The 18,701-nt window shown below is 38.4% G+C and overlaps 1 protein-coding gene across 2 annotated transcripts in view; it reads right to left on the bottom strand.

The window, feature by feature from the left end:
• Positions 1-16,282, bottom strand: part of ITGB6 (integrin, beta 6) — a 32,228-nt gene extending 15,946 nt beyond the window's left edge. Inside the window, exons 1-9 of one of the 2 annotated variants that reach the window (XM_010295866.1) lie at positions 16,216-16,282; positions 15,690-15,766; positions 14,875-14,954; positions 12,575-12,779; positions 11,410-11,656; positions 10,381-10,546; positions 9,674-9,835; positions 8,791-8,886; positions 2,423-2,512 (exon numbers count right to left, since the gene is read on the bottom strand). In XM_010295866.1, coding sequence (XP_010294168.1) covers positions 2,423-2,512; positions 8,791-8,886; positions 9,674-9,835; positions 10,381-10,546; positions 11,410-11,656; positions 12,575-12,779; positions 14,875-14,954; positions 15,690-15,750 — 1,107 coding nt within the window. In that variant the 5' untranslated portion in view covers positions 15,751-15,766; positions 16,216-16,282. Of the gene's footprint in view, positions 1-2,422; positions 2,513-8,790; positions 8,887-9,673; positions 9,836-10,380; positions 10,547-11,409; positions 11,657-12,574; positions 12,780-14,874; positions 14,955-15,689; positions 15,880-16,215 lie in introns of those variants that run through there. The other variant, XM_010295865.1, reaches the window with a different exon arrangement.
• Positions 16,283-18,701: the final 2,419 nt, after the last annotated feature.

The following is an 18,701-nucleotide window of genomic DNA, read 5'->3' as shown; positions in this document are numbered from 1 at the left end:
TCTTCTGTTTTGCGTGTGATTTTTAACCCTCATTATCCCCTTCCCAGTCCCCCAAAATTCAGATGTCTTCACTTATATCAAATAAAGTGATTTTCAGTGGTTTCTGCTTGGAAGATTTTCAGAACACATTCACAGAACAATAAAATCGTTAACCTTTAAGGTTAAGTGTAATAAAATGGGCTCCGGGAAATTTTGAGTGTGACATGTTGCTACTTGTACACTTTGTACATCTTGAAACGTATGTGGGATTTTAAGAACCTATGAGCAACTCTGGTCCGTGGTCCAGACATGCTGTACCTGAATGACACGAGCTATGGCCCGAAGGCAGGAATACCGTTCCTGCAGCCACCCTCCTGCCACTACGGGAGTGGAGCAAGCACTGAGCTCAGAGCCCCCTCCAAACCCTGCCCACTGCACGGCCAAAACAACTCAGGATCAGCACCAGGGTCACCGCTGACAGCTCTGGAAGATGATCTGCTCAGCGTGTAGCAGCTAAAAAGCCAACAGTGTCCTGGGCGACATGAGACAGGATGTTGAGAACAAGACAGAGGGCATCATTTTGCCTCTGTAATAAACCTCAGTGCGCCCTGTCTTGCGTACTGCAAGCTCTGCTGGTCTCCACACCTCAGGAAGGACTCATTGGAGTCAGGGAGGGTAAAGAGAAGGTCAGCTAAAGTCACCAAGGGGATGAAGCAGCTGAGGAGAGACTTAAAAGCCTGGGATTGTCCAATTTGGAGAGAAGGTTGTGGGGGTGAAAAGTGTCTGAGTGATAAAATATTATGAAATCATGAAGACATGAAGATAAGGTGAATGCAGAGCTGTTATTCACCAAACCCTGCAATACCATAATTGAGGTGCACTCAGTGAAACTTTAAAGCACAGGGAGTAGTTTAAAATGGGAAAAAGAAAAATGTAGCTTGACACAGTGCAATTGAACTCCTTTTTGCCACAGAGACTGAAAATATCAGCAAGTTCAAAAAGGACAGTAGGAAAAAAAATCATAGACCATAGGTAGCGCTTATGGGAAGAGGCAAGGATGCACTCTCCACCTTTCCAGTGTTCAGCAAGGCAGAAGATGCCATGACACTGCAATTAGAGGAAGCACCATCCTGCACTTTACACAATGTTACAGCAAAGGCAGCAGGACAGAGTACTGAGACAATTATTTTATATTTTTCCGTTACTCGCTGGACAACAAAATGGTATTTCAGCTGTTGAATGTAGGAACCTCTGTCTATAAGTTAGAGTGCCAGCCTCAAGAAATCCTGACAGGAACCAGATATGACTAACAACAGATTGGACTCCAGAAGTGAAATCCTGGTGCCACTGGATGTTTAGCAATAGCTTAACTCACATAAAGATTTCCTTCTGTATTTATTTCAGTATGTAGACACCGAAGATTAACCTTAAAGTTCTTTGCTTATTTAATCTTCCATAGGATAAAGAATCTTCTGATATTTTGTATTTCATTTAAAAAATCGTAACTCATCAGTTCTATTGCTTTTTTAAGAGTTGTAAGAATTTGTTTGGTCTTCCTATCATCAACACTAAAATAATTTCGGGCATAATGATGATCCTCTCATTCAGGTGATAGGAGGAAGAGCAGAAAAAAAAATAAGGAAAGAAACAGAAGCTCTTTGCAAAGAGTTGTTTGGCATTGTAGCCAACTGGTAGAGCCGGTTTTTAATAAAAAGGGGCTGTGATGCAAGAGAGAGATCTGTGGTATATCAGCATATATGTAAATTAATATATCTGTGTAAAGACATGTAAAACTGTATAAAAACATTCCCCTGACAGAAGAGAACCAGGCAGCCAGGATGCATTTTACAAACAAAGCTCTGAAGAGCAGCACTGTGTTTATGTTCCTGTCATCTTTACAGTATTTCCTGGTATTATCTAAACAAACCCATTTCATCTCCTGCGTTCTGCTTTTTAAAAACCTCAGAACAGCCTCACAGGGGCAGCATCAAATTGCTAAAGCAGAGAAGAGCACTGAGCACAGGATAGAGCTTTTTTCCCCAGATATTCCTGCAGAGCAATTGTGCATCTGCTCTGGTGACAACTACAGATGGGAAGAGAGTTGAGTCCCTGTTCAGGTATTGAACCGGGAGACCTGAATACCTGTGTTAGAGAAGGCTCAAGAGTAGGTGTGAAATACAGAACTATGAACAAGGCAGGTCAGATGAGACACTGATGTGAATTTAGCATTCCAGCAGAACCAAGGAATGACACAAGGTTATAGGAATTTTGTTTCTGTGCTCACTTAATCCTCAGTGTGAACAAAACTTTTCCTGTTAAGGTCAATGCTTAAGCATAAAAAATGATGTTGTAACTAGTGCAGAAAAAGAATCAGAGACACTTGTTTTTACCAAACTGCAACCTAATTTTGAAAATATAGACATGCAAGAAGAAGCCACTTTACCTGATATGCAGCAATGATCAACTGGAGAATATTTCCAGAATCCTTCTGTAGTCGCCCAACAGTAGCTCCAGGAATAAGCTTTGCATAGTTCTGAAAATTGAAAAATAAAAAAATTAAAGGATAAAAGAAGACTAGGTGAAAAGGTAGGTGACAAGGAGCTACCGTCTGGAAAAGAATGAAATATATTGGAGCCAACCAAAATAAATAATAGTGACATTTTCAAGGACCCTTGCAGATTCAATGAAAAAGTCCTAGGGAGAAGTGCTCGTTTCACTGAAAATTAATGGGTGAAAAAAAAAAAATTAATTTCACTGAAAATAATATATTACTAAATCACCTCTGTGTGCCTGGAAGTTTGATACTATAGTATTTTTCAGCTATAATTTTTCAAATTTAGAATGAAGATATATTCTATCAACAGTTGTGTTTTTATCTAATAAAAATAACCAAAACCAGATTCAGCTGCTCTACTGTTACTGTACTATTTGAGAGTCTTGGACCCTACATTGAATAACAGAAGTCACTTTTGCAAGCAACTGAGCACCTTGAATTCCTGTTAGTGAGGGCACAGAAGTTGAGAAGTTTAAACTAAGGGCTACAAGAACTTTGAATAAAGGCCCTTAAAAAACTGTGGCTAGTTTGTGATCAATGTAACACCCCACATGTATCCCAGTGATCTGTGGCTATGATTGTCTGTAGGTGTGTGGTGCAGTCAATATGCTGGGGGGAAGGGATGCCATCCAGAGGGATCCTGACAGGTTTGAGAGGTGGGCCTGTGCAAACCACATGAAGGTTCAAGGCCTTCAACAAGGCCAAGTGCAAGGTCCTGCACATGGGTCAGGCCAATCTCAAGCACAAATACAGGCTGGGTGGAGGATTGATTGAGAGCAGCCCTGAGGAAAAGGGCTTGTGGGTGTTGGTTGATAAGGAGCTCAACATGACTCGGCAATGTGTGCTTGCAGCCCAGAAGACCAACCATATCCTGTGCTGCCTCAAAAGCAGCATGACCAGCAGGCTGAGGGTGGTGATTCTGCGCCTCTACACTGCTCTCATGAGACCCCACCGGCAGTCCTGCGTCCAGCTCTGGGGCCTCAGTATAGAAGGACGTGGACCTGTTGGAGCAAGTCCAGAGGAGGGCCATGAACATGATCAGAGTGCTGGAGCACCTCTGCTATGAAGACAGGCTGAGAGAATTAGGGTTGTTCAGCCTGGAGAAGAGAAGGCTCTGGGGAGACCTTATTGCAGCCTGCCAGTGCCTACGAGAAAGCTGGAGAGGGACTTTTTACAAAGGCATGTAGTGATAAGACAAGGGGTAATGGCTTTAAACTGTAAGAGGGTAAATTTAGATAAGATCTAAGGAAGAAATTCTTCACTATGAGGGTGGTGAGGCACTGGAACAGGTTGCCTAGAGAAGTTGTGGATGCCCCTTTCTTGGCAGTGTTCAAGGCCAGATTGGATGAGGTTTGAGCAACCTGGTCTAGCAGAAGGTGTCTCTGCCCATGGCAGGGGGGGTGGAACTAGATGATCTTTAAGGTCCCTTCCAACCCAAACCATTCTATGATTCTATGATTAATTGTATATTGAATAATATAGTGCCAATTCAACAATTTATTTCAGTGATAAGTTTTCTTTTTGCATTAAATTGCATTGTGACACTAACAAGACATCTAGCAGCTAGATTTTAAATATGCTCGATTAAAATTTATCTTGCCTGATTGTTAACTACATGAACTTCCCTTGCTTGTACCCATGCCTTTGAAAAATAATAAGTGTTCATCAATAAAACCACACATTCATTTTCCTTTGCAATTTATCATATCAATGCTGTTATTTTAATTTAACAACATTCCAGAGAGCTATTAATAAACATGGATAATTTGATACCCTTATATCCCTCTTATACTTTACATCTCTAAAAGCCCTGTGATTACTTTATATATTATGTATAGAATACTTATCATTCATTAGATTTCTAAACTGCTATTGTAAATCAGTGGGATTAACTGCATTTTATGTTACAGCTGGTGACTTTGCATTCCTGACTCCTCCTGTGATTAGTGCTCTCTCAAGGATTCTTAGAGTACTGAAACTCTGCATTTTGTACACATGGACCTTTCAGGAGATAGTTATAAGAAACCTGGAATTTAAAGCACAGCACTCTTTAATCTGTGGCGTGCAAAACAAACAGCAAGGATATACTGTTCTGAAGACTTCATTTTATCTTTCCTCTTTGAACAAAAATTTTCTGCATGGTGATACAAGGATGACGTTGCAAGACTGGTCTAGATGTGTATCTCCAGTCCATTGGTTAAACCATGCCTTTTAGCACATATTTCTGTTTAATCATTAACAAGGTGAGGCAGACTGATGCTTTTGGAGTTCTACTGTCATAAAACTATCCAAAGGATGTAATGGAATTTAGTCTTTTAGCAAATATTCATTAAAAGATGAACTGCCTTTTTATAGAGATACTCTGATTCATGCTAATGAAATTTGAAAATTGTATATTTAAGTTCAGTGGGGTTATGACTAACTTCTAGCAGTGTAAATGATAGAAGAATTTTCATCATAAATAGTGTGTCGACAAATTTATAAAAATAATTTGAAATTCTCTAAAAGTGTGGAGACTGGAGTATTTTTAGTTCAATTTTCAGCAGTGAAATGCAGTCTGAAAAACCCAATTATCAAGCCGTACTCTCCTATGATATAAAAAGAAATAATTTGTTCAAAAAAGAGCAATGCCTGTTTCAAAAGAAGTGCTGCCTAGTCAGGATTAAAGAGGGAGTCTTTTCCCTCATTTACGTTTTAATAAATTTTTAAAGAACTCTGCCTGAAAACAAATAATATCAACAATAACAACAACTACTTCATGAAACCTTAAAGACTGGTGTTTTCTTTTATACCAAAACAGGATTTACACAGTTTGTCAAAATATCATTATTATTGCAATATTCACAGATGCTTTTTGAGTGAATAGCTTTTATGGAACCAAAAACATTCCCTGCTGTTTTGGTAAGACTCAGCTGAGACTAATGATGCAAAAAGTTAGACATATATGAATATATCTTAAAAGACTTTTTTTTGGGAAAAAAAATCCTTTTTATGAATAATCTCAAATTATCAGGGCTCAGTGTAAGGAACTTCCTCCCCTCTCTTGTATTTAATTCTAGGTGGACTTATAAAAGTTTCCACATGACTGCTTTTAAAGCTGTTGTGGTCAGGGAGAGCACTGGACCTAAACCTTCCTCCTCTTTTAGATTGCTGTGTGCTAGCTGTTTGGTTGCATGGGAAGAATAAAACTAAAACCAGCTTTGTTACAAACATACATATTCTGCGCTTGTACAATCCGTAATATTTGTGTGTTAGATAATAATACGCATACATGTGAGTGGATAAACTGAAAATTCAGTTGGAGAGGATCAAGAATATTAAATGACTGAATTATTTTGGGCCAAATTGTTGGGGATTATACAGGGCTAGAAATATAAAATATATATTTGTCAGTCTGAACACTGCACTTAAGACTAATGGAATCTATCAAGTCTATTTAAAGAGGTGCTTTCTAAGTCCTCACAGTCATTTTAAGGTACATTTGTCCCTAAGAACTGATTTATAAATAGCAATGGTCAATTTTGGGGTCTGATATAATTAGATGCTGAGTTCAAGTACATCTGAGATGAGATATTTGGGGGAGAGGCTTTCCACCTCAAAGTATAATTAAGTTTGGGAGGGTTTTCTGTGGGACACTGCAGAATGTCCATCACTGAGGGTTTTAAAAAGAAGTAAAACACCAAGACAAGAGTGTTTTAATGGTGGTGCCCAAGTGCCAGTTTAGGGTCCTCTCCCAGCTCTTTACAGGCTCCCTGAGCAGTGGCCTTAACACAAGGATAATGCTCATTGTCTTGCTTTGTTCTTTTTACATTCTTAAGCATGGATACCTGGTGCTTAATACATTTATATTACCAATTTGAATCACGCAGATGAAAACATGACACTATTGTCCTGTTTGCAGGTCCTACATACACCCTTGAAAGTATACTGTAGTGTGGAAAAACTGCAGTGATACTTGTAATGTGATTTTTGTACTTGCTTTGACTGATTTTCCACATCACCTACAGGACAGAAAGCAGACCATAACAACTATAGCTATCCAAATAAGTGACAGAAAGCAATATTGAAACGATGAAAGCAGCAGATAGAATATATTGAATGGGATTACTATATACCCTACAAGATAGAAGTCACACTTTTTTTTTCCTAACAAAGAAAGTCACAAGAACAAACCATTCCCCAGTTGGGTTAACAATGGCTTGCATTTTTTGTTAGCTGTAAATCTTTGCTTAGTGTTCCCAGTCAACAAAGGGTGCCACTTGATAACTTTGATACTGGTATAACACTGACACAGGGATACTGAAATATAAATCCCCTGATAAAAAACATTGTTGGCCAACTCTGAGGGTGACCACCAGGAATTTCCAAGGGAAAATATAATGCCATCAGTGAATGAAAAGTTTCTTTGGACAAAATAAGGGTCTGTAAATCAAAGACATACTTCCAAACTGCCTCCTAGAACAGCCCTTATTCATGAAGCTCCTCTTAAAATCAGGGAAAAGATCTCACTTGTCATTAATTAGGCCCCTGTTAAGAAACTGTTGAGCAATAATGAGATTTAGTAAAAGTTTTTTAATGTACAAATTTTAACTAATCTATGCTATGACTATAGAATCCCACTGCATTTGTAAGTGATTGGTTTCTACTATTGTTGATCTAAATTCTCATGCTTCAGCTCAGTATTCAATACAGTCTTTAAAAAAGCCAGGCAGTCAGTGCTCCAAGATGCAGAATGATTCCTCCCTTATCAAGACTGTAATCTGAGAATCAGTTTATGAAAGATGAGACTCTTGTAACTTTTGTCAAACACCTGGAGTATTAGTCTTACTCAAGACAACTCTACAACAAGAACCTGTCAGAGAAGCACCAAGGGGTCTTCCCTGGGTTACACAGAGGACAGAAATAGAAAAACATCATACTGATGAGCGCCTCAAGGTGCTCATCAGTTCTCTCTGCTATAACATAGGACCTTTTTCCCTACCCTTTCTTTCCTATTTTCAGTGTGGTTATCACACCAGAAGAGCACCCTTCTTCTCATTCCTTTACTTTTGGCTTTTAATGAGGAATGTTGTGTGAAGGTTTTCCCTTTGGAAAGCCAAGATTATTGTATCAGCAGGATCACCCTTACTGACTCCTCTCAAGCAACCTGAATAAACTGGGAGGTACAATTTCTCTCCCCTGTCCCCCGCCACGCAGCAGTATTCGGCCAGGCAGCCAAGCATAGGCTGCAAACCCCCTTATTATCCTCACCAAATTCTTGTCTAGGATTTCTTTTTGCATGTGAAGATTTTTTGCCAGCAGCAGAGCTGGACAGAAAAGGAAAGAAAAACTGGCAATATCCTTATTTTATCTTACAGGGCTTTTGCTCATGTTCACTGCGAAAAAACAGTTAAGCAGCCGTTGGTGGCTTTGCCTCATCTCACAGCTGGAACACCAGCGGGCCAAAGGTAGCACAGGGCTGCAGGAGGGCTTGTACCTGTGGAGTCTGAAAACAGGTGCCTGCACAGATGACTGATGGAGCTACAGGTATGAATGATTCAGTTTATTAAAAATATGGATTTTGCATATCTGTAACCACTGCTCCTCTGCCCTCCCCTTCTCTCTTGGCTCCCATTTCCCATGACGTGACTTCATAGAGAAGGAAACTAATTCATAGAACAGGATTCTGCAAATCCTAACGTCAAAAAATCCTGTGATAAAGTATTTTCCCTCAGTGGACATGAGGGAAGAGGACTTTGTTCATCATATTTTGTATTTTTAATCTTGCCACTACTTTCCTATTTGTCTCCTTGGAAGGAGACACAGAACAAAGACAAATTAATAAAACTCTCAGGTCAGCTGAAAAAAAAGTTATCTCACAGTTGAGCATGAAGAAAAATGTATATTTCAGAATATATTGTCTTGTAAAAGTAAGAATAGGCTCAACTGTCCTTCTCTAGCCTTATAAAAGACAAAAGGCTAATCATCATGATTACACTGAGTAGTTTAGCAATACTTAGTTTGACAATCCTTAACTTAAAAAATTAGTGTGATTCAACTTGAAATCCAATTTAAGTTACTCAAGAACATCAAAATCAATACATGAAGAAGAACTTCCTAAGTAAAAGAGCCTTTCTCTGATATATATTTTCTTAGCTACTTTTTTACATAAATATTTTACAGAATTCAGTCCTTAATACTAGAATTACTGTATCAGCTGTGAAAAAGGGTGAACCTTAAAATAAATACAGGAGAACTGAACATTTTCATTTGCTCACCTCATATATGTGAACCTGCTCATTTGTTACAGCAAAAATTAATAAAACATTGTTTTGCACAAGTTTGTCAATTAATTGTCCAATTGTGGGATACTCCTGCAAACAAACAGAAGAGAGCCGCATGAATCCATTTTTCATGTGCGTCCAGTTGCTAATTATCTGCCATGCAACACACATTTAAATGATCATAATAAATACTGTATTGTCTGCATAGTATAAACTATAATTAGGGATTACATGTATCCAAAATAAATAAAATACAGTATATATAATTTCCTCGCCTTGTTTTTAAGGAAACCCCTCTGAGAAAAGTACAGTGCTGACCTCCATACTGGGACACTTGGCTCAGTAGCATCGGTGAGATAAAGAGATCTCTATATATCTGTATCTATAATCCAAAGAATAACACTGTGCCAGAGCAACTGGGTATTTGTCCTATGCTGAACACTGTTGTGTATACATTCAGTATTTTTGAACACTGAACCTTAAGCTGATAAGTTCTCCCACATGAACAGTGTCCTACAAATTCCTGAACTCCTCCTGAATTCACACCCTTGCAGGGAACATGATTAATGTAAATTTTACCTTCCCTGCAGAAGGAAATACTAGTCTGTCCTGTTCTGTGTGTTTTCCAGGTTAGCAGGAGTAAGAGTTGTGCTTTCTTTTTTCCTAGCTAGAATCGATCATAATTCCGTACAAACACACTGTTCTCTGTTTACTAAAATGTGCAATTACAAATAAAATAGATGGCAATAATATCTGGATTCCCCAACTCTTCAACATTTCAGTGATGAAGGCATACTTTCATTAATTTTATAAGTTGCTCATGTTAGTCTTTAAATTTCCAGAACGTGAAAGTTGTACAAAATTCATAGTAAATTACCAGAAGTGTTGACATGGAATATTCATTATTGTGGTCCAAATGACAGTTTCCATCATTAGGAATAACAATCCCTGCCAGTTTACTGTCCATCCCAAAATGGGAATCAGCATCACTCACAAACACCAGCAAATGTAGAGAATCATTCCTCCATCCAATTTTTTCCTGTCATTTAAAATACATTAGTTTAGCAGGCTGTATTGCACTCACAATATAGAAAAGCAGCAAAAGATTTAGAGCATGGCATCTCAAAATAAATTAAGGAAATAATTTTAAAGCGTGTGCAAAAAACATGACAACATCTCATGTAAGAGATAATGTTCATTCCATTGTCTCTGGCTAACATTTTGTCTCACTATCCCTGTGTTTAATAACATGGGCTGGCCATGCTCATGTCAATCTGTTTACTACTCTAAACATAGTTAATAAAAAATAATTAAAGAAAAAACAATTAAGAAAACAGACCCAGTAATTATACAGTTCATATTTTTTTTATCCCTGGCAATTAAAAAGAAACAATAAAATATTGCAATATGCATGTTTGCCTTGAAACAGCCAAAAGTATTTTCACACAAATCTAATGAGGCTCTTGGACTGCATTAAAAAAAAATTTTGGAAAATAATGATCTGCTTCTTTGAAATATAACTATATAATTCTAGAAGTGGTAATATACAGAATAATTAATAATACACCTAGAAGTTTCAATTACCTTGCAAACAGCTGCCTGCATAATTGCATCAAATCCTCCCTCTGGAGTGTCTATATTGGCAGAGATTCGCTGTCTTTTCACAATTTCATTGAATTTTTCTGCATCTTTTGTTAGTGGCAAAACATGTTTGTACCCAAAGGTGGGTAAGCACTCGTATGGCACACTTCTACAAGATAAATGAGACAGCTTATGGATAATACAGTGTGAAAAATCACTATGATGGCTACTTCACAGGCCTGTCTGGATTAGGTTTTGGTCATGGATCTCTGTGTCTGAGATAGATCTAGTGAAAAATGTAAGAGAATCATAGAGCACCCAGTGAGGTGGGCAGCGCGAACACGTCTGCGTAAAGCCTGGGGAATGAATGCCTCCTAGAGCAGAGTCATTCTGCCAGCTAACAACGTGAGGTCCTTGCCGTGCTCCCTGCTGTGCCTTGTTTTCATACTCAGAAGCACTTCAGGATCTGTAGTCCCTTACTGACATTCAGAGAGCACCACCAAGCTGCTGCAGTCCTGCTTCAGGCTGCAGAGCATGCCTTCTCCAGGTAGGTTAGGAAAGGGCTAGGGCAGCCTGGCTTTGGGAGATACAGCTAGACCTTAAGGGAAAAAAACCCAGGAAAACAACGTTAATGGGTCAATGAAACTGCTATTCTGGGTTGGGTTTGAGTTTGCACCTGCTCAGTATAACAACGTCATGAAATTCTTATATACGTGTATATTCTAGCAAATTAAAGAAAAATGCATAATTATTTCGCATACTTGTTTGTTAACCCATTAAGCATATTTGTATCTAGCAGAAAAAGCTAAAAAGCAGAATTGCTCCCAGATTCCCCTCTCCACAGAAGACTCAGCAGAATGATGATCAGAGTGCGAAACTAAAAGGAACAAATCTTATTTCCCAAACTGACTCATTTACAGCTGGAAGAGGGCAAAGGTTCCAGTGAGGCTGCTGAATTGAATTTTATCCTAAAGATTAATATTATGATTTAATGTTGGCATGCAGACAGATGTAGGTATTTTCCCTGTATACCTGCAAGGGTTGTTTATTTCTGCAGCTGTAGTTTTGATAAATGGTGAAACTGGTTTTTCAACAAAAGACCCAAAACCCAGTCTGAAGTTGCTTGTCAGTTTTGACATTTCTTTGGAAAGAGTTGAGCCCAGTTCTTTGATTGTATTCAGATCATCATCCATGGAGGCTGAAAGATCCATGAGGTAATAGAGATCAACTGGATAATCTTCAGTTTGGCGAACCTTGATCTGTATTGTTTCTTCATGTCCTATCAAGGTCATGGGAAAATGGGATACACGTTAACACTTCTACACAGAAGTTATGAGCAGTGCGAATTTCTTCATAAAGTTTTATATATATGGTAAAAATTATCTAGTATTTTAAATCACCAGTAGAATTAACAAAATAACTTCAAAAATTCTCCTTCAACAAAAATCTCAAACCTCGTCTGAAAAATTAAAAGCAGTTATAGTGGGATTTTTTTCTGAACTGTTCTTCAGTAGAGCCATAAGCACAGATTTACAACTGATTGCTATAATTTGAAAAAAAAAATGAGAACATCACTTCAGCAGTATGCAGCTTTAGAAAATTTAGATATGAAGCTAATTAAAACTTAAGGTAGCACTTATGGGACATACGATACTTTAGAAATTTAAAGAAAACCAGAGTGTACACAGGTCTTATTCTCAGTTCCAACACTATGATATGACCCAGCTGGGTGTCTCTTATGGTGTTTTATTCCAAATTTTCTCCAGGAAAAATTCACATCTCAAGGACCCCAAAGTAGGTCTGGAGTGTTTCCATAAATGTCACCAGTACCTTGTAAATCCTGAAAGCAAGATTTTATGCTGCTTCTGAGGTATGCTGTTTGCCAGACCTGAGGAGGAGAGGCACAGGAGCAGGTGTGGGGAATTTCCATTCTTTCACTGCCACCTCAGTTGCAAGAGAATAGAAGAACTAAAAAAATACTCCTTACTTTTATGATGTACCCAACACTTCTGAAAATATTTTGAACTCAGTCGAACCTAGTTTTTATCTGATGAGTCAACAGATAATTTTGGATTCAACATAGGTTTTTTATCATTATTCTATCAAGATTTTCTTTCAGACCTTTCAGTCTGAGGAGCTTCAGTATATCACATTGGGTGAAAAAAAAAATCCCACATATATGAACTGAGTGACTTACCTGGTCGCAGCCTGAGAGTTACTTTTTGAGGAGAAATCTGTGTGACATCAGAATTGTTCTTCTCGGTGACTACAGTTAGGGGCTTGTTTCTGTGAATTTCTACTTCTGAAATGGGAAATTCAATCAAATTCAACTGGCATCCTTTTGACAAAAGGTTTTCTGGGGTATCACACCTCCCATGAATTCCAGCTGAGTCTGTGTAATTCTAAAGCAAACAGGAGAAGGAATGGATGAGTTAAATGTATTTACTGACCAACCACCAGCACCTGGCTGTTGAAAGGTCAATCCAATGCAGGAAACAGAAACAAAGGTGCAGAAAGAGATGTAGGTGGCACAGAAATCTAAATTTGCCCTTCATGGATCATGTCACACAGGTGTATAATTAATGTAACTTACACCGATTTGGTATCCTGGGAGAAAGTGCTCTATTGTGGGGGAATGGGAATTGTGCCACGCACTGCATTTGGCTTCTCACAGTACTGGGAATGAATGATAACACAAAGCCCCTATGAGCCCCTGGTTTTTCTATTACAGGATTACGCCACAAATTCATCTGTCGTTCCTAAACAGTTTTGAACTGCTGATGGAACATCATCATTTAAGAAGAAAAGAGGACTCACAGAAAATAAACTACAAATTTTGTGACAAACTGATGGTGGGGTACCCAGTGTTCACTGTTTTTTTCTGACCTACTGTTTCTCCTCAACACTTTTCCACCAAAATGTCACCCTCCATGCCTGAAAATTGTCAGGGATCTCCTATATTTTGGTGGAAGTAATGTTGAGACACCTGATGAGAACTGTGGTTTATTATACTTTGGACCAAATCTGGTGTCTTTGCCCAGGGAAAAATCCCACCGACTGCTTCTTGAATATAGTGTGCATAAAAATCATGTACCATTATAAAACTTTCACAGGGAGATCCATATCATCTCCTTTAGTTACACACTTTGAGTTGATGGCTTTTCAAAATGTGTGAAGCAGCAAACTCATATTTCAAATACAACTACAAGGTGTGTTTTTATCCTACAGGAAACAGTGGTTTCTTTGCAGGCACTTGTGTTTACTCTGACACTAAAGCTGCTACATCTTTTGACTCGATGTGTTGTTCTCTAGTAAACAAGGGAATGAACCTATGAATAAAGAAAAAAATCATGTTTACTACTCTGAAGTTTTCAATAGTTCCACAGATATTTTTAAAAAATTATTAAAAAAAAAAATCAATAAATTACGTTTCATTTTTGTTTTCTGAAAATACATGGCAGTAGTCAAAATTACGTGATCAAATTTCATTTCAAGAAAATTCTGGTTTGGTTTTTAAGTACAAACACAAAAACTACTGCAAACACACTAATGTGGGTGGGAGTTTTTCCCATGGTAACATTTTTTGCAAACCTCTATACTATTTTTAGCAAACTTATTTTTTTAAAAAGTGCTGTTTGATCTTTGTCAGCTATTTCATAAAGCAGTATGTTAGTCCCGTCCTAGGTATAATATTGCTAGTCAAAAGAGTAAGAAATATTTTTAACAGCAAAGATGTAAATCAGAACCTATCATGAAAAAGACTTATTTTATTCCTCTATTATTTCTGGCAAGTTTTTAATTATGATAGCTGACTATCTTGCTATCTTAATTAACTAAGACTAGACTGTTTACTGTGAGGTAAGGAGATATTATTTAGCGTCATATACAGGTGAAAGTTTTAAAAACAGGAATGTTAAGTGACTTGCCTGGGTTTACAAAGAAAGTCTGCAAGAGATATATAGGAAAAAAAATCCAGATTATTTTTTTAAGCCAAATATTTTAGCCAAAACACTTAGACCTATATCATACTAATTATAAAACTGACATTATCATCGTACTTAAAATCAACCACAGATTAAGCATTTGTATATGCAAACCGACTGGAGCACCTTCTGTTTACACTGTCTGGCTTGGCATGTAATATGTAAGACAATCTGGTCTCTGACTTCATGTCTGGTGCTTCATCACCAGCGCTGTGGGTGAGTCAGCCCTGAGACTGATGACCTGAGCCCCTCCAAAAGTGCTTTTATTTCTGCCTTAGATGAGGAAATTTAAAAAAACCAAACCAAAACAAAAAACCCCAACAAAACACAACAATGAATAATAGACCATAAAGTCTAGATTGAATTCCGCTTTTGATCCCCAGGAAGGCTTCGCTAAGTGCTGCATGCATTACAAAACCATGGGCTGACCCAATTAAGTCAATACTTCATCACTCGGAGCTACTACAAACACTTCCAGTCTTACTTTGAAATTTTTTTGTATCATTTACTCTACCTCTTGAAAACACCAAGCGCAGTGTGGTCCGGAAAGCAAACAATCTTCACAAGTCACTGCTCTTTCCTGAGAACAAGTCCCTAAATTTAAATCCAAGAAGATAAAGGACTATTTATAATATGTTTAATCATTCAATTTATGAAGAATCTTGTCATTTAGAGAATGTGGGAGGTGAAAAATTTAGCCATAATTTAGGATTACTGAAAAAATTCCTTCATAAAGGTATTTCTATTGGTAGAAGATTAACTCTCTAATAAAAATTAAAAACCTGCAATTGCTGGCAATTAACATACTTACTTTTGCATACTTTATGAATGGCATTCACTGAGAACATGTTACTTGTTTTTTCCAGTGCACCTGATAAAGTGTTACATGTGTTTCTGGTATGGGGCAGGTAAGACATTGCCAACATAACCAGGGATATTAAAAGAACAGATTTATGTTCACTCTGTATGCTTAAAATTGCTTCACTCAGGTCTGTAGATACTCAATACAATTTCAATTTATTGTGCAAGTAGCAGTGAAAGACTCAGTCACATGTATAGTATTAAGTTTCTCAGCGGATCAAACAGTGATTAGTGTAACCAAAATTGCTCAAATGCCCGTCTCTCTCATACATGTCGTGCTATGCAATGACCACATAAATCTTAGATGAATTTTCAGGGTAGCCCTACAGCAGTCTGTCAAAAAAAAAAAGTTGTTAAACAGAAAGGATTGATTAAATACAGAAAACAGAAAGCTATTTCGTATCAACTTCAAGCAAGAAGCAATGCAAAAATGTTTTTGATATAGATCTCCCTACCCTTGAGCCTTACCTTGCACACAGTTATTTCTTTGCAGAAATAGGAAACAGAGGCAAAGCAATTCAATCCCCATTCGTTTTCAGTGCTGGCTGTGTGACAAAAAAATATTAGCGTGTTAATTATCGTCCGCATAAAGGTAGAATGTCGTAAAAATCACACATTCCCAGAGGGTACGTTTTCAGAGGTCACCTACACCGGATTGCGAGGAAACTTCAACCCTACCGGGACAGACCATGAATGAAAGTGAAAACAAGGGCTACCTGGGCAGGTAAAGAGGACAAGCTGTGCATAAAGTAACGTGAACATGGTTATCACTTCCTTGTTTTCCTGGACTCCTTATAAGGTATAAGGGGAAAATTCATTCAGGTGAAGATTTCTGTCAATCCCAGTTGCTCTGGGTCCTAGAGCAACCCAGCCAAGAGAGCGGGTTTTTGTATGTACAGCGACTCTTAAAAGGCTCCTTTAAAATAATGCCTTTAATCACTCCCTGAGGGAGTGCGTTCGGCAGGCAGGTCATAGTATTGCCAAGTGAGTGTACCTGGAGAGATGTAAAAATCCCATTTTTTCAGATTTCCTGATGTGAAGGGAAAGTTGTAAAGGCAACTGTGAAAAAAAAAACCAAAAAGAAATCACTTATGAGAATTGAGGACCTAACTTCAGTAATTCAGGGTACAGAGTACATTTATTAACATTACAAACTGAAAAGGCAATGCTGCAGTTGTGAATTTCTTAATACATAGAAGGAGGAATAATTGCATTCTCAGTTCTGTGACTGACTTGGAAAAAAAGTCATGTCAGCTTTAACTCTGTGTAATAAGTGGCCAAATATTCCACAGCACAGATACAACAATATAACAAGTTATTGCTATCTCTCCCCCCACCACACCTGGAATGAAGGCAAACTATGCATTTCTTACAGCCTTATTAAAGGAAATAAAATTTCTTTTTTGTAGACTTCATGTTTTCCCATCTTTTATGCTCTGCTATTGTCGGTTTTGAAAATCATTTGTTCAGGTCAGGCCCTCTCCTTATCATAAGAGTTTACAACCAACTCTACCCACGGCAGCATAAAATTGTAATTTCATCGTTGTGTTGCTGGTCTGAAAACATATACCCTTTTTTTCTAGTCAGAAATTAAATCCTACCAAAGTTAGTTTATAAGGACTAGATTGCTCTCACCATGAGAACTGGCAGGATCAGACCTCCCTTCTCAAACTGGTGGTAGCTGCAATCTTGGGGCAGGATGTGATGGTAGGGATGGGTCTATACTAGTTAAACTCAACATGCCTGGAAACATTCCCGGGCACTGAGGCCAACTGGCACAGAAAGACCTGAGTTTATGCTTGCAATTTGCCTATTGGGACCATTCTAGCAACCAAATTGTGCCCAGAAATTGTTTGCAGAGAGTGTTAATTAGAAGAGGTCAAATTCATGCCGGGGAGCATTTTAACAGTTTAATAGCATAGACAATCTCATTCTAGTGTCTGGAAATATTCCCAGGAACATCCGATTTTACCAGTATTTACACAGCCTCTGGATAGATTCATAGCAGCTCAAGCTGGATTACATCAAGCCTACCTTTGCCCTGCCGTTGTGCTCCCACCCCTTCGCTCCTACCAGGACTCGTGTCCAAACAAACAGTGAGCTGATTCAAACTGATCCAGTTAAAAACAAATCACCTTCCATGGAGAAGGTGGGGGGCTACTTTTCACCTAGGTGGGTCCCTTGAATCGTGTGGCTGCCCAGTCCTGAGTGACTGACAAGTCAAGGGAGGGAGCAGGAAAGACAAGCAGAGTTGGCAGGAAAGGTGGGAATACATTAGACTGAATTTAGCCCAGCTTAGGCTGTTGTGGAACCATATCTTAACATTTCTATTTACAACAAGATTCCTAAGCCTCCTTCAACTGCTTTCTATACCTTGGAGTGCCCTTTGTAAGGCACTCGTTCAGCTATAGCAATTTCTGATGCCAAGAAAAAAAGCATCAATTAGATTATGTTCCCTCAGCTGGTGAAGACGCAACTCTGTGAGGACACTGTAACTACATAAGGTCAAAAAGAAGTGGAGTCAACTGAAAATGTTTGCTCATACTAAGAAAAAAATCCTCCTGTAAGTGCCATCCAACACATCTTATTTCCCTGTTCTTATTTACTTTTGTGTACGTGTCCTTTAATGTTGTTGCTATGTCTTGCAGAGCTCCAAAATTCAGTGCTTTCCCTTTTAACATAGAAGAGCACTTTGTAGCTCTTGCTAGCCCCTGGCAATATAACAACACTTCAAAAAGTGTGCACAAAGGACTTGGTGGCAGTCCTTCAGACACCAAAAGGTACCAGACACCAGCAGTGTCCGAGATTAAGGACCAGCCAGCTGAACAGCTGGCAATTAGCAAATGCTTGTTCTTAGATTCAAGATATCAAACTTTTTAATGTAGAGAGAATGAATAATGCAGCCTACATAAAACTTACAAATTCTGTTTGATATTATCAGTTCCCCGTTTGCTTGTGTGGTAAAATTTTATATAGGTCTTGGCAAGGACAGCATGACCGGAGGCTAAGTGCCTGCCTCTGAATGGGATGGCTGCCAAAGACTATCTGAATAAGTTTTGCCTGAATAAAATAACTAAGTTTCTGCAAATTATTAAGAACAGACCTCCCCAGATTGTCTGGAGACAGCAGAGAAGGAAGAGAAAGTAGCAGAACAAACAACAACAAAAATACCCAGGAAAAAAGAGAGAAAAATCAAGGTCAGTTTTTATTTTTAAAAACTCACACAATAAGAAGCGCACAAGACTGAACAGAGTGGGTATCAAAAACTGATAGGGGCACAGGAGGTTAAGAGAGGTCCAGAAGGGAGACAGCATGTACATGCCCAGAGCAGATCTTGGGCAAGGGGAGGAAACCTAGGCAGGAAGCTGACACATGATTCTTGTTTTGGTATGTCACAAAATATCTTGTGTAATATCTAAAGGTAAGTTGGCCAGGAAATTCCTCTGCTAATTTAATGCTTTATGGGCTTGAACTATCACA

This window comes from Phaethon lepturus, unplaced genomic scaffold (assembly GCF_000687285.1).
Source record: "Phaethon lepturus isolate BGI_N335 unplaced genomic scaffold, ASM68728v1 scaffold17101, whole genome shotgun sequence".
NCBI classification, from domain to species: Eukaryota; Metazoa; Chordata; class Aves; order Phaethontiformes; family Phaethontidae; genus Phaethon; species Phaethon lepturus.
The sequence above is the reverse complement of the archived record's forward strand: the minus strand, read 5'-3'. Positions and strand labels throughout refer to the sequence as shown.